The sequence below is a fragment of the Sminthopsis crassicaudata genome, chromosome 4 (assembly GCF_048593235.1).
Source record: "Sminthopsis crassicaudata isolate SCR6 chromosome 4, ASM4859323v1, whole genome shotgun sequence".
Classification (NCBI taxonomy): Eukaryota; Metazoa; Chordata; class Mammalia; order Dasyuromorphia; family Dasyuridae; genus Sminthopsis; species Sminthopsis crassicaudata.
Window position 1 is genome coordinate 442,668,853 of NC_133620.1, and position 27,821 is coordinate 442,696,673.

At 39.0% G+C, this 27,821-nt stretch overlaps 1 protein-coding gene and 1 long non-coding RNA gene across 3 annotated transcripts in view; both read left to right on the forward strand.

The window, feature by feature from the left end:
• Nucleotides 1-27,821, forward strand: part of LOC141541185 (26S proteasome non-ATPase regulatory subunit 4) — a 50,775-nt gene that overhangs the window by 9,110 nt on the left and 13,844 nt on the right. The window contains exons 2-15 of one of the 2 annotated variants that reach the window (XM_074265355.1): nt 8,853-8,893; nt 10,387-10,464; nt 13,088-13,218; nt 14,216-14,333; nt 14,448-14,600; nt 15,300-15,599; nt 17,078-17,283; nt 17,741-17,824; nt 19,126-19,174; nt 19,666-19,750; nt 20,898-21,047; nt 21,253-21,379; nt 22,015-22,063; nt 22,319-24,039. In XM_074265355.1, the coding sequence (XP_074121456.1) occupies nt 8,853-8,893; nt 10,387-10,464; nt 13,088-13,218; nt 14,216-14,333; nt 14,448-14,600; nt 15,300-15,599; nt 17,078-17,283; nt 17,741-17,824; nt 19,126-19,174; nt 19,666-19,750; nt 20,898-21,047; nt 21,253-21,379; nt 22,015-22,063; nt 22,319-22,321 (1,574 nt within the window). In that variant the 3' untranslated portion in view covers nt 22,322-24,039. Of the gene's footprint in view, nt 1-8,852; nt 8,894-10,386; nt 10,465-13,087; nt 13,219-14,215; nt 14,334-14,447; nt 14,601-15,299; nt 15,600-17,077; nt 17,284-17,740; nt 17,825-19,125; nt 19,175-19,665; nt 19,751-20,897; nt 21,048-21,252; nt 21,380-22,014; nt 22,064-22,318; nt 24,040-25,733; nt 25,753-27,821 lie in introns of those variants that run through there. The other variant, XM_074265358.1, reaches the window with a different exon arrangement.
• LOC141541186 (uncharacterized) lies at nt 25,967-27,806 on the forward strand. The gene is made up of 2 exons (XR_012481677.1): nt 25,967-26,096; nt 27,717-27,806. It is a non-coding gene; the product is annotated as an uncharacterized LOC141541186 (long non-coding RNA).

Genomic DNA, 27,821 nt, shown 5'->3' on the forward strand with positions numbered 1-27,821 from the left:
CTCATTTCTGTAGAAACGTAATGATCTATGAAAATGAGAAACTGTCTTCCCAGGTACAGGAGAGGACCATAAATTATGAGTCCCTTTCTTTTCAGAAAAGGGGCTCTTTTTTGTATAATTGCAAAAATAGTTCCTTAGTTTAACTGGTGGAAGAGGAGGGGGGAGATCTACCAGATTTTCATTCCTTTCAGATAAAGAAATTGCCAGCTATCACACAGAAGATACAGATTATTGGTTGTTGATTTCACTGAAGAGAGCTGAGAAAAGAGAACTAACTGTGTTGTTCTATTGCAGAAACTGATCTCCTAGAGCACTGAGGAACAAGTATCTCAAAGTGATCAAAAATAGATCATCAGCGTAATTGTTACAATTTTTGGTTTTTTGAACCACAACATTCTGCTAGAGTAACTCAGTTGAAGCATCTTCCTCTTCTGTTTACAATCTATTTTACCCCACAGAAGGGTAGAGAATTGGAAAGGCAGCATAAAGCAATGAAAAATATTAGATTATGTAATTAATAGATTGGGTCCCTGGTTTTGCTGTTGACTATGAGATCTTGGCTAAGACACAAAAATGTTTTTAAGCCTCAATTTCTTTATATGTAAAATGCAGGATTGGAATAGATAATCTCTAAAAGTCTCTTCCAGCTTTGTGGTACAGCGATCTCAAGAATCTTTTTTGTTTTAGCTTAGGAAAAGGTAGGCAGTTTCATGTGGAGCTCTGTAGAGGCAAACTTCCAAGTTGTGTTTTGGTTTTTTTTTTTTTGTTTGTTTGTTTTTTAAGCCGCTGTCCTTAACTGATTTAAATATAAGTAAGTAACTGAGCCATGACATTCTCCTAAAATAAATGATTGGTAACCCAAGAGAATCACAGATTGCTCATCTAATTTTTTTTTTCTCCTCTGCCCTTTCTTTTGAGGGCCTGGAACTCTGAATCATTGGGACTGACACTGTGTCATCTACTCCTTTGGCCAAAACAGGCTATTTGTAGCCACTCTGTGTTTTCTGTAAAGCAGCCAACTTGTCTTAGCTTCATCTTTGTTTCCAATAAAGTCACTATATCTAGTCCTCTGAAATGTACTTCAGTCCAGGGCCTATTAATAAAGTAGGATCCTAAAAGGCATATTGGGAATAACCAAGAGAGTCAGGGCAAAGCAGCCTGTATATAAATGTGTAAATGATACTAGAGGCAGTTAGTCACATTCTACCACCTTGTATAATAGGTAGCTCTTTTTTAAATCTTTTTTTTTTTTTTTTTTTTTTTTTTGGCTGAGGTGATTGGGGTTAAGTGACTTGCCCAGGGTCACATAGCTAGGAAATGTTAAGTGTCTGAGGCCAGATTTGAACTCCAGTCCTGACTTTAGGGCTGGTGCTCTATCCACTATCCACCTAGCTGCCCCTCTTTCTCCATTTTTAAACCAGTTTTCTCCCTCCTACTTTACTTTCCTTTAAAGAAACATGGTTATTTTTTTTTTCCTTCTTTACTTCCTTCAACAAATTTTAAGTTCCTGTTATGTGTAGGGTATTGTGTCCAGTGTTGGATGAGTAAAGAAATGAATGGCACCTTATCCCTTGAAGAGCTTACATTCTATGTCTAGGGGAGAGAGAGATGAGAAAATTATATATACATTATAAAATTATATATACATACATCAAAAGTACAGTCAGTGAGCATTTATTAGGTGCCATGCACTGTATTAACTACTGGAGATACAAAGAAAAGCCAAAAAACCTCAAAGAATTTAAATTCTAATAGGGAAAACAACCATATTAAAAATGATGTGATTACAAGATAAGGGAATTTATCCAGGGAGAATACTGGGCTGTACTCACACTGAGCTTTAATATATGTACCAAACAGTTGTGCAGAGCAATTACAGTTCCCTTCTTCCCCTCTTTGCAATTGTCAAAGTACTTCACAAGAATATTACAGCTTCATTAAGCAGCTGTGGCACTAGAACAAGCGCTTGATTGAGCCAAAAGACCTTAGTTGAAGTTCCAACTCCACCAGTTATCTCTGACTTAACACAAGATGCTTATCCTATCAGCTTTTTTCTTTTTCTGTAAAATTGGTACTATCACAGAGTTGTTGTGAGAATGGAAATAGATAAATGTTTTATATTCTTTAAGATACAAATATGAAGTTACTGTTATTGTTACCTCCCTATCCTGTGAGGTACTGTTACTGAGATCATTCTACATATCCTACTTATATCCTGACTTATTTAGTTCTTTCCTTGTCCTATGCCCTCAGTCTTTGGGACAGAGTCCGTGTTCAAGGTTCTGATACCACTCACTATTCCAGCACTCGGAACTAGAAGTGATCACCTTGAGTACAGTACCTGGTATCTCCTGCATCTCTCTATCCTGCAGATGCTGTGAAAAATAACACAATTGTGCATCCCACTTTTTGGCAAAAATCATCATAGCCCAGATAAAAGTAAAAGGCAGGTGAGCATCTTACCTAAACCAATGCTTGTTCTTACTAATCTAGTTTCAGGAGTTTAGGGAAGCATCTATATAGGTGAGTCTAGCACATACTACTTAAGAGTCCTGTGTGAAAAACCTTCATTGTCCTTGTCAATCACTACTTCCTGCCAATACTGGCACAGCATAAACCCTCTTTCCTAACTGTTTTCCTTCCTTCAGATTTAAGGAGACAGGGATGCCTTCTATGCCACATAAGCTGTAGTGGAATAGTAATGGAAAGTGTTGGCAGTGATCTTAGTTGTGTACATTCAATGAATCTACAGTTGGTAGTGAGTCTCAACCAGCTTCTGTCTTCATATTTTAGTGGCACTGAATCTTTGGAGGGTAGAACTCCTGGCTGACTCCTGCTTTGTTCCTTCTATCACTAAATGTGCTGATTGTAAAGAATTTCATAATTTACTCTATTTTGCTTCTCCTTTCTGTGCCTAATTCCTGATAACAATATTCGTTTTTAAAATTAATTATTTTACTAAGACTTTTTATTTTTCAAAATACATGTATGGAAAATTCTTCAACATTAACCCTTGCAAAACCCTGTGTTCCAATTCCCTCCCTCCTTCCCCCATGCCCTCCCCTAGATGGCAAGTAGTCCAATATATGTTAAACATGGTTGAAATATATAATAGTATTCTTGAATGAGGGAATATTGTCTACGAAATAAGAGGGTTTTTTTTGTTTTTTGTTTTTTTTTACAGTACTATTTTGTTTTTCTAAATACATGTAAAAGTATTTCAAAGTCTGATTCTTTTTGTACAGCAAAATAACTGTATGGACATGTATACAATATTGTATTTAACCTATACTTTAACATATTTAACATGTATTGGCCAACCTGCCATCTAAAGGAGAGGGTGGAGGGAAAGAGGGGGAAAATTGGAACGAAAGGTTTTGCAATTGTCAATGCTGAAAAATTACCCATGCATATATCTTGTAAATAAAAAGCTATAATGATAATAATAATAAATAAATACATGTAAAGATAGTTTTCAAAATTCATTTTTGTAAAACTTTGTGTTCCAAATATTTTTCCATCCCTCTCTTACCTCCTCTTTTCCTAAGACAGCAGGCAATCTGATCTAGGTTAAATATGTACAATTCTTTTAAGCATATTTCCATATTTTTCATGTTGTATAAGAAAAATCAGATCAAAAGAGAAAAAACCACGAGAAAGAAAAAAACAACAAACAAATAAAACAAGTATTCTACAATCCACATTCAATATCCATAGTTATCTCTCTGAATGAGGATGATATTTTTCATCTTGAGTCTATTGGAATTGTCTTGAATCACCACATGGTTGAAAAGAGCCAAATATATCACAGCTGATCATCACTGTTGCTGTGTATAATGTTCACTCAGTATGAGCAGGCTTTTCTGGAATCAGCCTGCTCATCATTTCATATAGAACAATAATATTGCATAACATTCATATATCATAACTTATCCAGCCATTCCCCAACTGATGGGCAGCTACTCAATTTCCATTTCCTTGCCACTACAGAAAGGGCTGCTACAAACATTTTTGTGAATGTGAGTCCTTTTCTTTTCTTTTTCTTTTTTTTTTAATTATCTCTTAATTATCTCTAGACCCAGTAGAGTATCAAAGTCTTAGAGCCCTGTGGGACATAATTCCAAGTTGCTCTTCAGAATGGTTGTCTTTTCACAACTTTACCAATAATGCATCAGTGTCCTAAACAAAGAGCTTTAAGACATCTTCAAAGTTACTTTTCTCCTAGATCTATGAACCTACAAAACATCTCCCTGTATCTTATTTTAGCATTAATGATGAGAGTCATTGACCTAAGAATTGCCAGTCCAACTGCTAGGGTTATGCTTTCAATTTCGTTTCCTTTGGGCTTTATGCAGCCTAATCTCTTTCTCATTGTTTGTGCCATGTATTCCATTGGATTAATTTTCCATCAAGGATCCCATCCTACTTTCTTTTTCTTAAGTTAACTCTCTAAAAAATTCATCTTGGAAATGTCATAAACTTTCTTCTTACTCTGTTCCCACATAGCAGTGTGAAGAAACTGACTCTGAAAATGTAGAAGAGAAGGTTGGCTTAGGAAGGTGATTCAGTTATCATAGAGTGGGAGGTTATAGAAAAACCATAGTAATGGTGGTGAAGCTGAACAAAAAAAGTCTCAGTTTTGAGACTGTACTGGGATGTGGTGACAGAAGAGAGAGGTCATGCTGTGCTCAGACTTACTCTGCAGTCTTTCTGGCTGAGTTCATCACTAGTATGTTTGTTTTACTGATACCCATCTCCTTCATAGGTTGAAATACGTTCTAAGCATCCAATGTCCCAGTTTTTGGATTGATTCTAATCTGAAAAACTTAACATTATTTTGTCATTTTAGAAGCAAAATATAAGATCTCATAAATAGTAGGGAGAAACCTTTTGTATTTAGGTAAAAAGTCATTTCAAATGTTTACCTCCATCTCACACCTTCTTCTGGGTTTCTCATTCAATAAGAGAATATACTGGAGTGATCGTGGTGATCGTGTCCTGATATTTGAGGTTTGAACAATGATGTCAAGAAATCAATGTCCCTCTTTAAAAAAATGTGGTCTTATGCAAAGGGAATAAATCTCCTAAGTCAAATAGCATAGTATTTTAAACCAAATACCATCCAGCTGGAAGTATCAAGCTGGTGTTCCCATGCTGAGTTGGCATTTTTAACAGTTTCTCTTTTGAGATAATTTCCCACAGTTATAAAATGCTTAGACAGAGGAAAGAAGGCCCAATTGTGAAGAGAACAGGTGCAGTGATAGTAGTTGCTTCAGCTTTGGGGTTTCCTCGATAGACCATCTCAAGTTGGCAGAACCCTAGAGCTAAGTGGGCAATCCATAGCAGATGGTGCCTGGTGTTGGCGCTTCCATGGCCTCTGCACTAAACTGGGTTGTTCCATTGAGGTTTTTTCTTTCTTTCTTTTTTTTTTTTTTTGCAGCATTAGCAAAATCCTATAGGTTTTCTCTTTTTTCTATCCCTCCCTGGTAGCTTGGCACGCTGATCAGTTTCCAAGGGACACAACTTCTGGCAAAGAGAAGAGTCAGTCCTGTTTTCCCAAGTTTAATTTGGTCTGAGGGCCATTATTTAGCACCTGGCAGCTCCCTTTCTTCCCCTTACAGCTGCAAGCTTCCTGGGATGAACCCCAGCTCTGCAGCTGCAGTATCCCAGCTGAAAAAAGGAGAGAGAAAGGCATCTTTGGATGGAGTCTTCCCACCAGACTCTTAGTCATTGTCTAGGATTACAGCTCTAGATCTGGTTGGTACATGTTATGTGAATACTATGAAAGGGTATCAACCAGAACTTCTTTTAAGGAGGTATGGAACAGAGTCAGCCTTGAGCTGTTCTCTTTCTCTCATCCCCTTTTTTGTCTTTCCTATCCTTTCTCTCCTTTTTCTCTCCTTTCTCACCCACCTCTTTCTCTCTCATCTCCTCTTCTTTCTCATCCCTTCTCTTGGAAATAGCATTGTGAAAATTCCTTTTCGTTACTTTGGCCTCTGTTAATGACTTTTTTATTTCCCTCTCTGATGGGAATATTCTCTTCCTCTCATTTCCCTTCCTCTTACCTTCTTATACCCCACCCCACCCCCAGTGAAAGGAAGGAAGGAAGGAAGGAAGGAAGGAAGGAAGGAAGGAAGGAAGGAAGGAAGGAAGGAAGGAAGGAAGGAAGGAAGGAAGGAAGGAAGGAGGAAAGGAAAAAAAAAAATTCTTGTGACACACATGGTCAAAAAAACAATTTTTATGCATTGGCCATGCCTAAAAGTTAGATATTTCGGTCTACAGCCTGAATCTGTCACTTATCAAGGTGTGGGAAACATATGCTTCATCATGATCCTCTGGAGTTATAATTAGCTGACCAGCTTTTTTCAAAATTTGACTCTCCTTTTGTTTGTCTTATTTGGACATTGTCTTCAAGCTCAATGCAGAATAAGTTCTACCTAGACCCAAGTCTTTGAGATGCTTTGTATAGATTCATGAGTGCTTAGATGGGAGGTGAACTTCAGATTTTGCTCTTTGGCCCCTCTTTCCCACATTAGAATTCATGCTCAATATTCTGTTCCTTCCACCCAAAAAAAAAAAAAACCCTTAATCTTTTTTCAAAGACTGAGCCACCAAATTAAAAAAAAAAAAAATCAGTAGCAGATTTACAATAAAAATGGAGATGTGCTGCTTTTCTGCTTTCCTTGGAATCCTTAATCCAAGTCCTTAAGTCTTAAACTAATGTTGGGGTTCTACCAAATTAAGTTCATTTTTGTGAAAATTGGTCTGTTATGAAAAGGGTAAAGGATTTGCAGGGCCATGGTAAAGGAGAGGTAATAGTTATTTTTTTAGATCTGGGATGAAGGGAGTCTTATGTTTTTCATATTACCATATTTCATTTTATGCAGCATGGAAATATTAAGCATAAGAACTGGTACCAACATTCAACTCTTTGCTTTTTTGGGAAGAGAGGAATGAGAACCATCTGTTCTACTTTGTTGGCTTCTAGCCTGTCTATGGGGAGTGAAATTCTGTTGTTCTGCCTTGTGGGACTGTAAACACTTAGCCTGTGGCCAGTATTGAGTCAGAACCTCTTCCCTCAGTCCTGTCTGGTCCTTAAATCTAAATTGTCTGGTTTATAGAATTAGATGTGATTTTTATTTTTCCCCTAAGTATTTCCAAATCTCTATCTCTTCTTTCACCCAGGTCTTCACTTTCATTCCTGAATTGCCATCACATTTAGACTTAGTATTTGCTTTTTTTTTTTTTTTTTTTTTTAAATATTTAAACTTTTCCCCTTTAAGGCTAAAGAAATTTTTGAGTAGACTTTGGAAGATAAATATAGCTTGAAGTTCTGTCTCCTCCCCAAATGCAGAAACTCTGTCAGCCTGGTTTTGCTTTGATTTTATCCTTTTCCTGGTTGTCATGTAGATAAAGGTGAGAGTGGCAAATTTATCTGTTCATGGGTGAGGGCCTACAGCATTTTCTAAAGATAATTGTTTTACATTTTTCCTAAATGAATGAAAAGCTACAAATTGAAATTGAATGATATTTGTCCTTAGCAAACCCTCGGTATTCTTGAATGAATGAATTTTAAACCTAAACTACTTATATCTTTTAATTTATTGACATTAATAGCACTATCAACCGGGACAGGATATAGAAATCCTAACCAGTTCCTATAAACCCTAAGTTCTTATATATTAATGGTTCTCAAAATGAGATCTGGCAATCCCTTAGGAATCCCTAGGATTCTTTCAAGGGGTCCTTGAAGTCAAAACTGTTTTCATAATGGTACTATTTTAATTTCTAATATGACAAGTGTCAATAGATATACACATAAACAAAAAGTCTTAAGAAGTAATCAGTCATTTTCCCCCACTTTTTTAAAATTTTTTTCCAAGTATATGTAAAAATAATTTTCAACATTTACTTTCATAAGATTTTGATTATCATGTTTTTTTTCTCTTTCCCCTTCCTAAGATGGCAAGCAATCTGTTAAAATTTAATGGACAATCATGTTAAACATATTGTTGGGAAAGAAGAATCAGAACAAAAGGAAAAAACCAAGAGAGAGAAAAAACAACAAAAGTGAAAATAATATACCTTCAGACTCCATAGTTCTTTCTCTGGATGTGGATAGCATTATAAGTCCTTTGTAATTTTCTTAGGTCATTGTATTGTTGAGAATAGCTAAGTCTATCAAAGTTTAATCAATTGTTTTTATGAGTGAAAAACTTCCTGAGACCAAAAAGTTTGAGAACCAGTGCCCTTTCTCTACTCCTGAATTCCTATTTTTATTTCACCAGAATCTATACTAACAGACTTTTCCCTCTTATGGACTGAACATCTTATTCTCATTTATTTATTGGACAAAAGTTCCTGAACTCTCAAGATGATATCTTTATCAGAAGATCACTATGCAGTAATGGCAACCTATTTTGATGTGGAGGATAGACTAATCTAGCTCTGTGTTCTCTAGGAGTATTTCGGATATTAACTGGCCTTCCCCATCCCAACTTTGGTGTCATGTTAGAGCCATTGACTTCATATCAGTATCAGAGAATAATTACATAATTATATTTTTTCAGAAAGAATCTGAGCTCAATGTAAGAAGGATATATACCAAGAAGAGAATGAACTAAAAAATATGTATTGGGAACAAGATTTGGAGAAAATATTTCAAAATTCCTAATAAGGAATTAGCATCTGGAATTAATGAAGAGGTGATTGGAGTTTACTGTCATGCTAGGATCAAACACTGATTTTTAGTGTGGTTAAGCAAGAAGTGTATGGGTTTGAGTGTGTGAACTTACATGTTGTGCATGTAATGTAGCATGTTAATGCTTATGTTTTTGCTTTGTATTTTACAGTACCGTCAACTTTCAAAAAATCTGTGACTACTTCCTCTGAGGTAAGTTTCAGAATATACTAAGAATTTGAGTAGGGTGAAGTTTTTTGTCCATGGTACTTACCAGCTAATGCTCTATGTTGAAGCAGAGTGGGCTGAGTTACTCTCATGTCCTGTAGGCAAAAAGGAGATTGCTGTTATCTAACCTAAGTCAGTTCTGCTTCCATTGTATCTTATTTCTTCAGAGAACATAGAATATGACTCTCTATACTATATAGGAAATATTCCTCTCTAAAACTTCCTTCTAAGACCATATTCTTTGTTTTTTCCTAACTTTTCTGCTCATTCTGGGGAATCTGTGATAGCTTACAAAACACAAAAGTAGAAAGCAGCCAAGACCTGCCTTGACATTTTAGTACCAAGATTTTTGAAGAAACCTCTCCTCTGAGTCATTTTCTTTATCCCTCTGCTTATGAACCAGGGATGTAATAATAATAAGAGCATTATTGTTGGATCTCAGGAGGCCTCTGTTTAAGTCCTGGCTCAGATATTTATTAACTGTATGACCCAGAATAAATCATTAACTTCTAAGACTCATTTTCATCATCTTCTAAAAGGAGATAGCCATAGTCATACAACTGATTTTATAGGATTGTTGTTTGAAAAGTGCTTTATAAATCTTAAATCATAATAATGTGACCAGCTGTGATTATCTTGATGAACCAAGGACCTTGAGAATTTTAATGTCATGCAGTGGAGTCTAAGAGGTCTTATTTACTCTCCTCTCTTCTGACTTTTAGCTCCTAAGATTAACTGTATTGGTTCTTCCCTAAATCACCATTCCCTCTTCCCTGCTTGTTTTGAGAATAGAAGACTATGAACTCCCCACAATTTCTCTTATTGTGACTGGGGTAATCCATGTTAGCCTAGGCTGTAAATCTGTTCCCAAAAATTCAATGGCTGGACTGTCTAGGTAGTGTATTATCTTTTGAAGTCTGACTTCCTAGGGTCCAGAATGGTTTGGTTATTGGTATTTTAGATAGGGAAAATAAGCCTCGTTTTAAAATAATTTTAGTAACAGCAGATTATAATTCATAAAACACATTAAAGTGTCCAAAATGTTTGACAAACATTGCCACTTTTTTATTCTCTTAAAACATTTTACAGATAGGGAAACGTGAATCTGTGGGGGATTAAAGGACTTGACCACTTCACATAGGTAGTATCAGAGATGATATTTGAATTGAGTTGTCTCATTTCCACATTCAAAATGCTTTCTATTACATAGTAATTCATCTTTTTAAAGGTTCACCCGAAGATTTAGCATACTTTCTGAGATAGCTGTTCACAGCCTCATTTTTACTTCCTCTCTGTTTGATGGTACTACTGTACAACTATATTCTTCAAATGACCTTTGTCCTTGCTTCTGTGAATGTAGAAGAAATAAGCATTGATGCTGTATTAAATGCCTTTGTCCTAGAAAGCAGAGTATCATTGAGTCATCTTTGATAATTGCCTTGTATTGAGATTTGTTTTTGTCTTCTCTGTCTTTGTAGGTGTCTGGCTCCTCTGGTCCAGTCAAGAAAATTGGACATAGAAGTGTTGATCCTTCTGGGGAGACAACATATAAAAAGGTACATCTGGATTCACGTCTCTCCTCTTAGAACTGGGCAATGAGAACTCTGTTTGACTTTGTTCCCTTTTCTTATTTCCCACATCTTCTCTTTGCATAATAGCATTACACATAGCTAGTGCCATGTAGCGTACCTCACAAAAGATAGATTGTTATTCATCTCTGTAAATTAGGATGTTGCTAATAGAGGGTTTATATTTCAGTCCATTTCTTGCAACAGAGTTGGCAATAAGTACCAGCTTACCATATTAAAGAAACTGGGTTTCTCTGTTGGTGACAGACATGCAACAGGTCCTTCTGGGTTGCTCTCACTTTACCTCAGGGGAAATGCCTTTTGCTACCTTTCCTGTGGTGCTTGTTAACATGGACTGCCAGCTCCTTATATGGCAGTTCCCGGACAGACAGCAGCTCCCAGCATTGCAGCCTGTCTTATCAAGCTCCTTCCTTCTAATTGTTGGCTTTGGAATGAAAGAGTTCTCAAAACTGGTGGGAGGAGCCCAAATACCTGCCCTTGAGATACTGAGTGGAATAGAAAGGAGGTTGCACAGACAAGAAGAGATCAGTGGATTCTAGCAGGGGCAGGGGCAGGGGCTGGAGGAGAGGAGAGAAGAGAAGAGAAGGGAGGAACAGTCACTTAGGTTTTCTCAGCTCTTGGCTGACTTCCAAACTGTGTTCTTGTTCCGTAGCCCTCCCTGGGAACTATGTAGTTAGCTTCCTAATAATAGGACCTACCTCAGAGAAATGATGTCAAGATCAAATGAGATACTATATGTAAATGATTTTGCAAACCTTAAGCATACTATATAAAATAGTTATTGCTATGCCAGAACTCCTTTGACTGCTATAGGAGGTGCTTAGGGCTTCTAGTCTGATGATTTGGTAGTGCTGGATTCTGCTTTCTGCTCATATTAGCTCTTCTGAGCTAATTATCCTCAATCAGCATTGTGTTACAGTGATATGCACTTGTCTTTTTGGCTCTTTGGCAGTAAGGTTTTCACATAGCTAATTCTTGAAATAGAATTAAATTAAATCAATAGGCATTTTATTTAGTGCCCACTATTTGCCAAGCATTGTTCTAAGGCAAAAACCAGTCCCTGCTCTTAAGGAATCTAATAAGATAGAAAATATATAAACAACTAAGCTTTAAAAAAAAACAAAAAAACAACCACATATATAGGATAAATTACAGATAACCAACACAGGAAAGATACCAGCATTAAGTAGGTTTGGAAAAGACTTCTGCTCTAAGGTAGAATTTGAAAGGAGTCAGGATAAATGAATTCATGGGAGCTGGTGAGATCAAGTAAAATAGGAGAGAGAAAAAGGGAGAGTTAGAGGGAGGAAGAAAGAGAGGAGAGAGAAAAATGTAATTCATTTTATTTCTGAGACCACTTTATTGGGTGATTTGTACTCTCCTGGGTAAGCTGCTATGCTTTAATTTCCTTAGTCAATAATATCTTAGAATTTTAGAGCTGAAAGGGTCTGTAAAATTATCTAATCCAGGAGTTGTTTTTTGGTTTTTTTTTTTTTGTTTGTTTTTTGTGACATGGACTCCTTTAGCAGTCTAGTGAAGCATATGCATAGCTCAGAATAATGTTTTTAAATGCTCAAAATGGAATACATAGGACTACAAAGAAAAGAAATTATAATGAAATATAGTTTTCAAAAATACCTCAAAAACAAATTTATGGATTCCAGATTAAGAATCCTTGATCTAGTCCAACTCTTTCATTTTATAGATGAGAATTTTCTAATGTTATGACAGTAGGCAGTGTTTGTTTTTTATTTTTTTTTTAGTAGACAGTGTTTAAGTTGGCTGAGGCCACTGTTTCTGCCTCTTTTTCTCTTAAAATAAAATGCAAATAGGCAAATTGTTCTTTAGTTCATTAGATAAATACCTTCACTTAGCAATAGATTCTGCATCCCATATTACAAAGTCTTTCTGATGGGATTGGGGTATTGAATTAGCATGAGAGAGGGGACCTTTCCTTCCTTGACTCAAACTTTTTCTGTCTTCTTGGGGAAGATAAATTTATTAAATCCTTCCTTTTCTGAACGAAGTGATCTACATCTGTTATGTTCCTTTTATCTCCAACCAAGATTTTCTAGTGTCTTTTGGGCGTTCTAGTCATGCCCTGGTGCACGGTGATATGATGTCTCCAGGGCCAGCCAGGCACCTTCGTATGGTTTGGCTTCAGTTACCATCAGGGGTATAAAGTGCTTGGTGGGAGGAGGATATATATTTGTTGATTCTCCTCTGGGCTTAAGAGGGTTCCTAAGATGGAAGTCCCAGAGTGATGAAGAGACAGTAATAAACCTTAAATAAATGGTGTTTAGCAGTATGGTGAACTCAATTAAAAGATGAAAAGTAGATGGAAGTACCTTGCCTAAAAATACAGTTCTTGTCTTGTAGCAAGCAGAATATTCTGCTCCCTCTAGGCACTAGCAGACCCTCATGTAACAGGGTCTTCAGCTTGCTGCAAGAATATATAGGGAGCATGTGTTTGTTTCCATAGTTACAGAGAAGCCCTTTGCTTTTATCCTTTTCACCCTAAATCTGAATGAACTTTTATAGTGTGTCAGATTTCATAACCTGAATTTATCCTACTTTTCTTTTCCACCAGACAACCTCATCAGCCCTGAAAGGTGCCATTCAGCTAGGCATTACTCATACTGTTGGCAGTCTTAGCACCAAACCAGAGCGGGATGTCCTCATGCAAGACTTCTATGTAGTGGAGAGTATTTTCTTCCCCAGGTGAGAGAACCTGATATTTAAGGGAATAGATTTGGTCCCTTTCTGCTAATGCAGAAGATGAGACTTAGGGGTTTCTCAAGGAGATTGGATGTCACATTTCCTGACCTCCTTCTCCAAAACCAAAATAAAATACACTCAAGAAATCATCTTATTACTTTATAATTAGTTGTCTACATGATATACACCTCCAGTGGAAAGTAAGCTCCTTAAGGTCAGAGACTTTGGTTTTTGTCTCTTATGTGATGTTCTTAATGCTTAATTAAGCGCTTAATTTTTTTTTTTTTTTTGTACTTAATGTTGTTGAAACATTGAACTACCCAGTGAGACAAAAAGAAAGGCTATATCTTTATATATGTTGAGCCTAATCCACATCCTGACACTGGTTTTTAGAAGTCAGTTCCTCTCAATCAAGCTTTGGCCTAGGCTGGTGGGGTTCAGTTAGAACAGAAACTGTCCACTAATGATTCCTAGCAAGTTACTGGCACTTAATGTACTTTAAGGATAGGAAAAGGAGGACCTGATGTGGTAATTTTTTCTATGTGACCAGATTCTCTATTACTGTGATAGTCACACATACTCTGGTTTAAACCCCTCTTTTTAGATGATCATTCTATTAAGTGAGGCATTTGGCAGAGGTTAAAAAGTCAGGTGTTTCCCCAGGCCCATTCAAGGGATTATGAGTCTGACTTGGAGTTGCCGATCTCCTTGTCCTCGCCTGCCACGGAGATTTAGTTTTCCATGGTTAATGAACTGAAAACTAAAGCAGCTCCTGATTTTTTTCCCCCCCTAATGAGTTGAATATGGGAGTAATGTGATCATTCCCTCAGCCCATGCCTTAATCCCCACACTTAGCCCCTGACTCACCAACTGACTCAGACAGAACCTTGATTATCCCTCTGGGAGGCTGATATTGGCTAGACTCTGGGGGGCATGGAGGGAATTCCTTGGGCTCCCTGGCAAATTTTTGCAAGTCTTGACGATTTCTACTTATTCTCAGTGAAGGGAGCAATCTGACCCCTGGCCATCATTATAATGACTTCCGTTTCAAGACTTATGCCCCTGTTGCTTTCCGCTACTTCCGAGAGTTGTTTGGGATCCGGCCGGATGACTACCTGGTAAGCTTCTGGGATGCTTTTATGCCCAGTCCTCCCTTAGCCCAGAATTCCATTCCCAGGTTCGCCAGGTACTGGTGTTTCTGAAACTCTTTTCCCTTTCTTTTTGGATCCCAGTATTCCCTGTGTAGCGAACCACTAATTGAGCTCTGCAACTCTGGAGCCAGTGGCTCCCTCTTCTACGTATCCAGTGATGATGAATTCATAATCAAAACTGTCCAGCATAAAGAGGCTGAGTTTTTGCAGAAGTTGCTGCCAGGATATTACATGGTAAGAGAGCAGTTCCCTTCACCTATTCCCTGGCCATGGTGTCCAAGCATGGAAAAGCAGCTTTGACATTTCCTTACCAAGAACTTTGTTTTGGCATTTTTTGTTTCTTCCTCTCCTGCCTCTCCTTGGTCTTCATTTCTCTCATCTGGCCTACCTTGAGGTCCAGGTCAGGTGATGCCATTGGGTTAAAGGTCTTTTTTTAAAATCCTAAGGCCAAGCCACATGCTCATATTCAGTTTCTTTAACTTGACTCCCACTGCCTTTGCCCACTTAGTGTATCCTACCAAGCATGACAATGGGTCAGGAAGGCCTTCTGGTATTTCTTTCCTCCATTGGTCCCCAGGATATCTGTTCTGTCACAGGATGATCTCATTCTTAGCAACTGCAGAGAAATATTTTCTCACTCGTTCTGCATGTTTGACCCCAAGTTACTATTATTGCATGGGTCACTTTATTCACAACTCTTTGTGGTGTAGTGATTTCTATGTGGAATTGAATGAATTGCTGTGGAGGATCCAGACAACTAGGAGTAGCTTGAAAAACCCAAACTGACAGAGCCCAAAATTCTGGCTTGGGAAATAAATACCAATACTCGTAAGGCAAGAAAGAGATGATTCTGTCTAATCCTAGACTTTCCATGAAAGTCATCTTCTCCTCTAACATTTTCTCCCTGCACTTTTCTTGTCTGTGGCCCTTCAGAACCTGAATCAGAATCCACGGACTCTGTTACCCAAATTCTATGGACTGTACTGTGTACAGGCAGGTGGCAAAAACATTCGAATTGTGGTAATGAACAATTTACTTCCACGTTCAGTCAAAATGCATGTCAAGTATGATCTCAAGGGCTCAACCTACAAACGGCGGGCCTCGCAGAAAGAGCGAGAGAAAGTTTTCCCCACCTACAAAGATCTGGACTTCTTGCAAGATATGCCTGATGGCCTCTTCTTGGATGCTGACATGTATAATGCTCTGTGTAAAACGCTGCAGCGAGATTGCTTGGTGAGTGCCCTCTCTCCTCTGCAAAAGAAACATCAGGATCATACCTCAGTATTGACTTTGTGACAATCAAGGTGGCTGATATTCCTGAAATGTCTTCTCCCTCAAAAAACCAGTCACCAGATTTCCCACTGTCTCCAAGTCTCACAAGGAGTCAAGCCCTGTGAAGTGTGTAGTTAGAGTAACCTCTTTGTGGTTACTGCTTCTGTCACTGCCACCTGACTAGATTTATTATATAAAGGGCAGAGAGAAGATATAGGCAAAGTAGGTGTTAAAAATTGGCAAGGAAGACTTGAGATAAAAAGAGTAAGATTAGGGTTTTGGGGTCCCTGAAGAAATGTAGGATTTAGAAAAAAATGATCAGCTATTCACTAGGAAGTCAGTAAGGTATATACTCATGGAGCCTGTGAGCCTGAATTAGGCCAAGAGGGCAGGGAAAGGGGTAGCATCCCCTTTGCCTTATGCCCTTTGCTAGAGTCACAGGAACCCCATTTGTTTTGGAAAAGAGAAAAAAAAAACGACTTTTTTCTTTTTTTTTTTTTTTTTTCCCCTGAGGCTGGGGTTAAGTTACTTGCCCAGGGTCACACAGCTAGGAAGTGTTAAATGTCTGAGACCAGATTTGAACTCGGGTCCTCCTGAATTCAAGGCTGGTGCAACTTTTTTCTTTGAGCTTTAATTTGTTAATGGCATTTGTTGTTTTTACATTACCTTCATTTCCAAATTTATTCTTTATCCCTTTCCTATTTGATGAGTAATAGCCCTTATAACCAAAAGGAAAGAAAGAAAGAGAAATGGGCACTTTTGGAAAACTTAATACACACAAGTCTGACAGTAATAGGCAATGCCTCATGACTTTCTTTGACAAAAGATCATGTTTTCATTTACTTTAGGGCCAAGCTTGGTTGTCATAATCATATGGCATTTAGCTTAATTTTTGTTTTTCTTTCCGTTATAATATTGTCATTGTGTGTGTTGTTTTCTTGTCTTTGCTTACTTGGCTTTGTATCAGTTCTTTTATGTTTTCTTGTGCTTCTCTGAATTCTTCCTAATTGTGGCTTCTTACAGCACAGGGGGTATTTCATCACAGTAATAAGCACATTATTTCCAATTCTTTGCTTTTTTTTTTTTTTTTTTTAAACAGTTATGCTAATTCACAGCTTCATCAGCCTTGTATCAGTCTGCCAGTTTTTTCATAATCCCTCCAACATGGATTATTAATCGTCTTTTTTCTGGTCTTTGTCAGTTTGTTAACCACAAAGTGAAACGGAGCCATTTTGGCTTTAATTTCTTTTATTATTTAGTTTGTGATAGTTTCTAATTCTTTTTTTGAGAACCATTTGCTCATAGAATACTTCTAAGAGAGCCCTTCTAGACTCTGCCTGTGAGGGGAGAGGGTCAGGTTATAATAGCCCTCATCCTGGGATTTCTAATTTGGATTTTCATGTGATTCACAAAGCCTGAAGTATCTTCCTTGTGCTTAGGTGCTACAGAGCTTCAAGATCATGGACTATAGTCTGCTAGTGGCGATTCACAACATGGAACATGCACAGCGAGAGCGAGTGCCCACTGAAATGGGCTCCGGCAACGATACCCGAAAACCAGCCCCACAGAAGGCCCTCTATTCCACAGCTATGGAGTCCATCCAGGGGGAGGCCCGGCGGGGTGGCACCATGGAAACAGAGGACCAGTGAGTATACGAAGGCAGTTGGGAAGTTCAGTGTAAAGCAGGCCACTGTTGATTGGAATTCAGTTAAGAAAGGACTATCTTGGATCTCATCCAAGAAATTCTAGTTACTGGAATACTGTTCAGTGAGGTAGTCCTAGAGCATGATTCCCAAGAAGAATGTTACAGGTAAAGATCTAGTAGAGATTGTGATATCTATGAGATAAGGACACTCAGTCTAAAAGGTTAGTTATTGTCCAGTGGAAGTTTCCTGAAAGGCAGGTTGAGCAGCATTAGAAGGAACATGTCTGCTAAATGTTTTTAAGGGGAGACAATTTCATGATTCTTTAATCTCTGGTAAATAAGTATAGTTTGTGCTTGGAACAGCTCAAATTCATGCCTAGATTTGACGTAGGATGGATGGTACCATGCTCTTATAGCTCTATGATTTCCTCATCATCTCCCTTTGCCTCTGTCCCAGGATGGGTGGCATTCCTGCCCGAAACAATAAAGGGGATCGACTGCTGCTTTATATCGGTATCATTGACATACTACAGTCTTACAGGTGAGCATCTCTTGGACAACCAGGGCACAAAAATGGATCCTAGGTTTGGCGGTGAGAGGGAATAGCTGTTTAAGATTAAATATTCCCCCCTCCAATCAGATAAATTAGCCTTGCCTCCAAGGTATCTCTGATTAAGACTCAGGTTTCAGGACATCTGCTTGTTATGCAAGATTTCAGATGAGAGGCTTCATTTCCTCCCCCAATTCACACATACCTTCTGGTAGAAAGCTAAGTCAGCCCTAAGACCATCTGTCTGCAGTACTTTACATGGTATGAGTCATACTCCACTGCAGGCTGTAACTGGAAGTTACTTCTCTTCCTTTCTCACTTTACCAGTAGGAAAAAACAAGGGAGTTTCTATATTTGGGCCAAGATTCTAGCTTGTGGGTGCAGTGAGCAGAGGTGAGGAGCATCTGCTGCTGCGCAGAGTTCCTTTCTCCTTTTTCCCCTGGGAGGCCCTTGCATTTGATAATACTAAGCATCTGCATAATTATTCAGTATTTGGTTGGGTTTTTTGGTTTGTTTGTTTTTTTCTCATGAAGACAGGATCCACCTATGTTTAGAATCCCTTACCTCTACAATAAACCAAAATCTGATTAAACAGTTCCTTTGGTCTAGATAACTACCTCATCCCTCACAGAAATTTTGCTCTTTTTCACATTCTTAGATAAATTTCTGATCTCAGCCATGTGGATGTTTCCTCCAACAATAGATTACAATTTATCCATACCTGCCTATCCTGGCTGACATCCAGCCATGTCTTTTTTCTGTGTTTGCCACAAAGCTTCTTCCCAATATGTTTAGAGCCATCATTACTTTCTCTCAGCATAGAATTGGACACAGACAAATTCATGGAAGACTCCTTGTTCTGGCCATGTGACCAGCCTGTTTCCTTTTTTGATTGTGCATTTATTTGATGACATTTTTACTGAGGTTCTGTTGTAGTTCCTTTTTTGTCGCAGCTGTGTGTGATCTATAGTCCTCTGCTTGTTAATTCTTTGGAGATTGTATAGTTTTCTACAAATTGCAGCCATACAATTCTACCAGTAAAGTATTAGTGTTAAAAAAGATGAGCCTTTTTTTCTTGGGGACATTTCAGCAGTTGCTGAATGACTATCTGGCCCACTCTCCTCCTCCCATAATATTCAATGCCCATTTGCCATGTCTGTCCTGAAGGCATTCTCAGGAGTTTTTGCATTTTGGTTGACTTGGCCCTCCTAGCCCCCAGAACAAATTGTGACTTTTTTTTTAATGAGTCCCATGACTCTCAGGATGTCTTTGCAGTAATAATTCTTTCACAGGTTCATGAAGAAGCTGGAACATTCATGGAAAGCTCTGGTCCATGATGGGGTAAGTGTGTTGTCCCTTTACCACTCTGTTCTGCCTGGAAAGGAGGGAACTCCTCAGATTTTGCCGTATTGCAATAGGTAGAGTTGAGAAACACTGGGTTTAAGTCCTGTTTGTGAAACATATTGGCTATATCCCTTAGTCCCTCTGGTTCTCAGTTTCCTTATCTGTAAAAAGAGGAGATTGGAATCACTGACTCTTGAGACTTCCTAGTTCTGAATTCTGTGGTCCTATAACACACTGGACTTTGCACCGAGCCCAATCACTTGATTTCTCAGTTCTCCAGCACGTCTGTCCAGCTCTGTGTTTCAGAGAAGATTCTAACCTGTGCTGGTACAGAAATTTCCTCTACTGTTGAAATCCCCAGTCCAGCTTTTCTCCCTATTCCCTCTTCCACCCTCTGTAGATCCTTAGTTAAGCCTGTGGCATTTAGAACTGGGGAGGGGTCCTATTTGTCTCAGAGTCAAATCTTCCAAACCTGTTCTACTCCGCAGGACACCGTGTCAGTGCACAGGCCGGGTTTCTATGCTGAACGATTTCATCGATTCATGTGCCATACAGTATTCAAGAAAATCCCCTGTAAGTGGTTCTTCGAGGATGCCCCACCCCCATCACTATCCCTACACAATATGCCACTGAGATGAGGGGCATGGGGGAGGGCTGGAGGAATTAGAGAGTGTGCAGCTTCCGAACTTGGCGACCATGCCAACCTTGTTTCCTATCTTAGGGTGGGGGCAGGAGGTGTGCAAGGAAGGTTGTCTTCTGTCCCAAACCCTGCTCAGAGTAATCATTATGACATAAACTCATTGTGGCCCATATCATCTCATTAGGGACCCTCGGCACCATCAACATCAGAGTTAACTGGTTCATCTTGGCCACCATGTTGCTTAAGCCTTTTCAATGCTTTGGCTTCCCCTTTCACTACTAAATCCACCAAAACTCCCTCAGTAGACTCTTAGGGACCTAAGAATTTTATACAACTCTACTAAATAATTGGGTCTTTGCTTAATTACTAAGATTCATTGAACAAAATTGTCTGGGATGGTACAAAAGAAATCAAAGATAGCCTCTTCTAGGAGAGACATAAGTTTGAAAGATCATAGACAACTAAAAAGCCTTCATAAATTTTTTTTTTTTTAATTAAAGCTTTTTCTTTTCAAAATATACACATGGATAATTTTTCAACATTGATCTTTGCAAAACCTTGTATTCCAAATTTCTCCCCCTTTCCCCCACACCCACCCCTACATAGCAAGTAATCCAATATATGTTAAACATGCTAAAAATATATACTTCATAAAACTTTTAAGACAATATGCCAAAAAATTTAAGTAATGCTGATAATTTAAGGGTCTGAAATAAGACCCCCTTCTTGAATAAGGGGATTTTGGAGGAGAACTTGGATATGGAGGACAATTGAGATGGGCAAGGAGGAGGACAGGGATGAGGATGGTGCAGTACAGTTAAAGTACAGAGATTCTTCCATAAGAGGATTTAATATTTGCTACATCTCTCCCTTATCTTTGTCCCCTCCTTTTCCTCTTCAGTGGAGCTAACTACTCAGGGGCCCTAGATAATGATCTATTCTTCTACAAGCTGAATCTTGCTCTCCCTTTTCAGAGGATAGGGAATGGGGGAAGGGAAATAGGAAACTTCATACATTTGTTATGGCTTGGTGCTGGTCTTTATGTTGAGTACTAAATCGGTTTCTCTCTCCCTTTTGAAGTGAAGCTTTCTCCTTCCAAAAAAAGTCGGATCCCTTCATCCCTTCGTCGAATGGGTCCAGGTGGAAATTCCCTCTCTCCTCACCAGCTGACAGCCCCTGTCTCTGGAGATAACAAGACAGAAATGACAACCCAGGTGGAAGTGGAACCAGGTTAGCATCATGAGTGGATGCCATATGTCATTAGGAGCCACCTTCCCCTCTCTTGCCCAGCACTTTTCAGCTTGAGACTCCTATAATCCTAGATTCTGTGAACCTCCACTCCATCCTTGACTCCCTTTGCTGCTCCAATGGGACACTAAGTTCCTAAAGAGGTTTTCTCTCATCCTTCCTCACTGGAGCATCTTTCATCTTCTAGGTATCTACTTCCGCCGTCCTGATTTACTCCCCCGAAGTCCACTTGTGGATGAGACCAATAGTGACTCGGCTGCCACCACCCTTTCTACCTCTCCTGGCAGTGAGAAATTCAACACACCAGCTAACAGGTGGGTTCCTTGGCCTTCTTCCTAAGGTCTCCCATCCCTTTCTCCAGTTCTCTGTATTCTCCCTGAAGGCAGTTTGTGACCTGAGGGACTATAGGAAGTCATGCTCTGCTCTCTGCTGAGGCTCAGGGGTGTGCAGGCTCACCTCCCTGTGGGCTCAAGCTCAGAGTTGCTGAGAAGAATGCGAATTGGCTTCAGACGGGGCCACTGTGCTCAAGTGTCTGCCAGTTCCTCTCTGACCACTCTGATCTCAAAGCTGAGCCCCCTGGTTTCACTCTCCAACCCTTTCTTCATCTTACAACCTACAGAATAAGACCCCTTCTTGCCCTTCCAAAAAGTGGTTTGGCCTGAGAGTAATAGTGTTGTTGGCCTGGTACGAGTCTCCAGAGTGAGAATGCTGCTGTAATTAAAGTTTCTTTTCAGAGAGCTAGGAAATACTATTTTAGTTGACTGGTTTGAACAGCATAACAGTCCTTAATTTTTTTCTTAATCTCGTCCACTTGATGCTCACAAAAGGTGACAAAATAATTTGGATGGATAGGGAAAGCAGGGCAGTAGGAGGAAGATTAATAAGACCTGAATAGGATAAATCTCTTGTCCCATCTGACTTTTGTCCCTTCGTATTTTTCTTCCCACAGTTCGCCTCCTTCAGAAAGAATTGACGCCGTAGAGTCAGAATTCAGCTGTGTGAGTGACTGGGATTTGGTGAAGTTGGTGTCCTAAGGCCCAAGAGGCTTATTATAAAGATGGGGAAGGGTCGGCTGTATTGTTCATTACCATGATCCCTTGCCCCTTTGTACCTTGGTGGTATGTCTTAAATGGGTGGAGAGCCTTTGTTTCTGCCACCCAGGTTGAAACGAATTTTAATTATTCTGAAGTTGATTTTATTCTACTCTCTTCTTCTTTCTCACAATTGTACTCATTTTTTCTTTCCCTCTCTAGTGAGAAAATACTCAACAGAGGACCTGGCACTTGGAATTAGATTCTTCCATCATTGTGGTCCCAAGGTGTCAGCCCCAATCCCAGCGCTGCTGAGCTCCCCCTTTCCTGGCTATTTAAAAGGAGAATAGTAGAGTCTGGGAGAACCTTCTCCCCAAACTCCTGAAGAGGAGCCTCTTCCCCCACCCCAGGATGGGCATTAATTAGTGCCTTAGGCAGTTGGGGCATTGTCATTGTGTGAAGAGCATCCTGGACCCGATTTGGGTGGCGCCAGTTCTGCACTTCCCAGTTCAGCTTCCAGAATTGATTTTAGGACTGTACCCTCTGCAAAACTGAAAGTAGGGCTGATGGACTATGTGGTTCTCTTCCACCTTCCCTGCCTCTTTTTTAGCAACTGTTCCTTTGCAGCAGGCTGGCTGATGACCCCTACCGCAGCTCTCTCCTTGGCTTCAGGAGAGGAGGCTCTCTGTAACTTTTGTAAAGGTTTTTTGGGAAATAGGGGTGTTCACATCCCCTCCTTGGCTTGGGTTTTTCAAAAACTCCTCACACTCCCCTCTCCCTTTTCTTTAAAAAAAAAAAAAAAAAAAAAAAAAGATTTCAAGCCAATTTCAGAACAAGAAGTTGGACCCTGGCCACCTCAGAAGCCTCAAGTAATGAGACATCCGGGGGAAGGAGTGCAGGCTCCCCATAAGGAGGAGAAAGGCTGGCAAAGCACAGGACAGTGACGACCACAACTTCAGGAGAAGCCTCTTTGCATCCTCCTCTGGAGCACATCGATGAGTTTCTCCTGTCTGAAAAATCTGAGATAGGAAACAATGGTCTACACAGCGCTAAACAAAATCCTTACCTTGGAGTGACCACAGGATCTTCTGTGCGGGATCCCTGCAGACTGCCAGGCCACACTGATTATTACTCTCTACAGTTGGAAATATTTTCTGGTTGTTTTCCTGAATATAAAGACTTCTCAAGTGAATCTTGTATCCTTCTTCAAAGGATTTCCCCTCTTTGCTCTTTCTTACTTGTTGCAACAGTGTCCTGCTGTCTGGGGAGCTGGGTCAGGAGGGAGGACAGCTCAGTGTGTATAGCAGGCAGTCCTTGCTGAGGAGACGGAAGAATGTAGCGTCTCTCAGATCTGCTCTTGGGTCATCTGATTCTCGTGCAGACACCCTGCATCCTCAAGAGAGGAGAGACTGGGGAGAAGGTACTTTAGACCTTTTTCCCCAGCGATAAGGATCACAGCTCTCCATTTTGCCACTCTGGTCAGAATTGTGGGGATAAGAGGGCTGGAATTTCAGGCAGATTGGTGAATCCCCATTCTCCTTTTCCACTCCTTTTCCCTTATCAGGTTAGTCTGTACCTAAGTAACTGTCTATATTAGACACCCCAATCCTCACCTGAAGCCAGTTCCTGGCCTTCTGTCTTTGCTGCCATTTTTTAAAATAAGAAGGAAACAGAATTCTTGCTATTTTTTTCATGATTTACTATTTATGAAGTATTTAAGTGTTTTATTCAGGGCAGAGTTATTCTCTAGGGGGTGGGAGGGAAACAGGATATTGGAGGGAGGGCTGGGTCTCTGTACGGAAGGTGGGATAGAAGGGAAGGGGACTCAACATTTCTATGAAGCGTCGCTATCTGCCTCTACTTTGTATTGTTCAAAAATGGCAAATGCATTATAAAATGATGAGTACCTGGTTTTAATGTATTAAAACTTTTATCAGTTATTTTAATCCCTTTTTAAAAGCTTTTTGTCTTTTTCCTTCCTGATTCTTTTTTTTGCCATTCTCCCTTCCACACATTCATTCAGGTGACCTCAACTGTTGTCTGCTTCCTATTGCTCTGAGACTCAGTCTGTTCTATCTAGGTGACCTCTTCCTGACCTTAGCTTATTTCCAAACTTCTAATAGAAGCTGCATTATAATTTTGTATTCCATGCCCCATTTTATGTCAGAACCCAGGTATGTTGGATGGATGGATGAATGGATGGGTGGATGGGTGGATGGTTGGATGGATGGGTAGATGAGTTTCAAATGTTGAAATGCACTCTGACCTTCTCCAAGGCTTCCTGCCCTGAATAATCTCCCTTTTCCTCAGCCCAGTTTTCCTTTCCAAGGTGCCCAAGGCGTCTTCCTCTTCTGTGTTGAACCTGAGCTCTCACTGCCTGCTTAATATAGGACAGGTAGAGATAAAAGGAAAAAGGTGAGTTCCTTCTAATCCATCCTAGGAATTGAATGGAAGTTTGGAAGCCATTATTTTCTCCTCTACCACACCCTTCAACCAGTCTTGAACACCAGATTGTTCGTTTGGCCTTCTTTCTCAAAGAGGACCAATGACATCAGGAGGGTGATTTTTTGACATGCAGGTAAATTGGATTTCAGTGAGGCAGGGCTGGGCAGTCATCAGCCTTACTCTCCAGAGCCATGGTAAGACATAAGTCAGGAAAGCTGGCCATGGCCTCAGATGCAGTGGGAGACCTTGGCTTTTTGAAGCTAAGGTCTTTACCAGATCTGTTTGTCTGATGTACTGCCCATTCAGTAATTAATGACTAAATAAGAATTGATGCAAAAGATGGTCTAGTTTGCCTTCTTAAAAGAGCCAGTACACACCTAATGTATGCATCACATATATTATTTCAAGGATTTTACAGTCTAATTAGAAAGCAAAAGATAAATAAAAATGAACTTTAAATGATAGAAGGCAGGTACCTACTTGTCATTGTTAATACACTTTTAGACACCATTACTAATTTCAAAAAAATGCTTGTTATTTCCTAAAAGAGTAAGGTCTCTGGGGAAGTCTTTTGGCAGAGGTAGATGGGAACTGGGTTTTGACAGATAAACAGGGTTTGGAAGTGAAGGGATACCTTGAGAACAGATGTTCCAAGGAAACAATAATCATGAAGAGACTGACTGGACAATTTGGAAAGGTAAGCCAGGTTATTATGGGCTTCAGTGTCAATCTAAGAAGTTCATACTTTGTCCCATAGACAAAGAAAGGCTTCTGAGAAGGGGAAAAGACGCTCAGAATAACACTTGAAAAAGCCTAATCTTCTTTCCATGTACAAGAAGTCTCTCAAGGGGAGATAACAGTCCAGGATCCCTTTCTTCAGAACCTGAAAATTGTTAAGGACTTTGCTTTCAATCCCATGAGTGATTGTATATCTTCATTTTGCAAATTGGAAACTAACACTCTTTAAAAGGGTGAGTTATTTGCCCCCTAGCTACACATCCAGTGGGCTGGAAAGGGCGGGGATTCAGAACCAGGGTTCCCAAATCTCAAGTCCATTATTCTTCCCACTACTCTTCACTATGTTTTGGGAAGGGGCTGCTATAAAATTCCTGTGAGAGTTGATCAGAACCTAAACCGGGGTGGTAGTACTTAATGGAAATGAAAAGTTTCCAGAAGGATCCAGAGAAGGAAGTGATAACTAAGACACTTATGTGTATGTATTTCAGGGCAGTTCACTTTAGCTTCTTCATCTTGGTTTAGACTCTCCAGCTCTGTCACTTAACCACCTACCTATGTGATCTTTGGCAAACCTTGTCTTTATGTTTGTTTCCTTTTTTTTTACAGGAGAAAAGTGAGTCTCAACAACTCAATACCCATATTCTTTTCTTTTTCTATAGCCAAAGATGACTTGGGAAATCTAATAAGGCCAAACACCTGGCCTCAGCCCCTCTGATTAACTAAACAGAACAGTACTCTTTGTTTTTTTAAAAAAAGAAAGAAAGCCTGAGGAAGTACACTACTTTCTTCATTTACTTTGACCTTGGATTCCTTTTGGGTTTGTGTTTTTTGTTTGTTTGTTTGTTTTGATGGATATACTTTTTTGTTTTTACATAAAGAATTAAATCTTTTTAAAAAAATTTTTATTTAATAATTTTCCCCATTCAATTTTTTTATTTGTTTCTAAGATTTTTGAGTTGTAGGTTCTCTACCCTTATCCCTATCCACAATTAAGAAACCACATGTGAAGTTATGTAAAATATTTACATAAAGGTCAAGTTACGAAAGAAAATATAGATCTCTTACCTTATGAAAATAAAAACCTTCAAAAAAATTGTTAAAGATAGAGAAATAGAAAATTATTTGATCTGTATTCAGACTTGATCAGTTCCTTCTCTGGATGTGGATGATTGTACTACTGAGAGTAGCAAAATAATTTACATTGCTATTACTTTGTATAAAGTATATTTCACTTGATTCATAGAGGATTTTCCAGGATTTTTTTTGTTTGGTTGGGTTTTTTTTGAGAGCATTCTGCTCATCATTTCCCAAAGAATAATAATATTCCATCAGAGAAGTTAGAAAAAAGTTGTTTACAATTACTGTTGCTAATTGTATTTCCCCCCATTTATTCTTTCTCTCCTTTCACCCTGTTCCTCCTTAAAAGTGGTTTGCCACTGACCACTCCCTCCCCTGATATGCCCTTTCTTTTATTACCTACCCCTTCTTCCCATATCCCATTTCCCCTCCTATTTTCCTGCAGGGAAAGATATATTTCTATACCCTTATTGAGTATTTATGTTATTTTCTGTTTGAGCCAATTCTAATAAGAGTAAGGTTCACTCACCCTCTCTTCCCTTCTACTGTAAAAGCTTGTCCTTGCCTCTTTTTTAATGGCAGGTAATTTGCACCATTCCTCTTCTCCCTTTCCCTTTCTCCTAGTAATTACTCTCTCATCCCTTAATTTTATTTTCTTAAAAAGATTATCTCTTCATATTTAACTCATACCTGTGCCCTCTGTCCATATATATTCCTTCTGCCATAATCAGAATGATCTTATGAGTTACAAGTATCATTGGATTCCTTTTGTTATGCTGCTCCTTACCATGAACTAGCAGCTTGGATGGGGTTTGGCCAATCGTAGTGGATTTCTGTCTTGTCTCAGAGTAGCCTTCTAGTGGTGAGCAATAAGACCTGCTGTTTATTTGGCAGTTATTCCCAGTGCTGTCTTTATGAAGGACCAGTTCTTAATATGTAATCTTGGAACTGATTAGCATTTGTAAAAATTAATATTAATGTAAATCATTCGTTTAAAAGTAAGAAGTCTTCAAAAAATCCTGTTGTCTTTATTATGGAGGCTTTATAATTTTTCCAGTGTTTTATAACTAAATTCTTATATCTAACCAAAATTCCTCCTGAATTTGACTTAAATCCAATTCCTTTTTAATCTTTCAAGTGCAGAAAACAACTCATTTAAATCTCAAAACAGCATATATTTCATTACACTCTTGAGTTTCTACTCCCAAGTAGTAGTCCTTTAGACTTCATTATTTCATTAATCTTATTTACAGCTGTTTATATTTTAATCTTGTCTTTATTGATTTTTGTTTTGTATTGTTTTTAAGTCTCCATTTTGGAATTGATCCTTTCCTCTCTTCTATCTTTCTTGGTAACAAAGATTTAAAGGGAAGAACGGACAAAAACTATGCTGCAAAAGCAGTCAGCACAGTAATAATTTTTTGAGGATATATGAAATATTCCACAACCAGTAGAGGAGGACTGC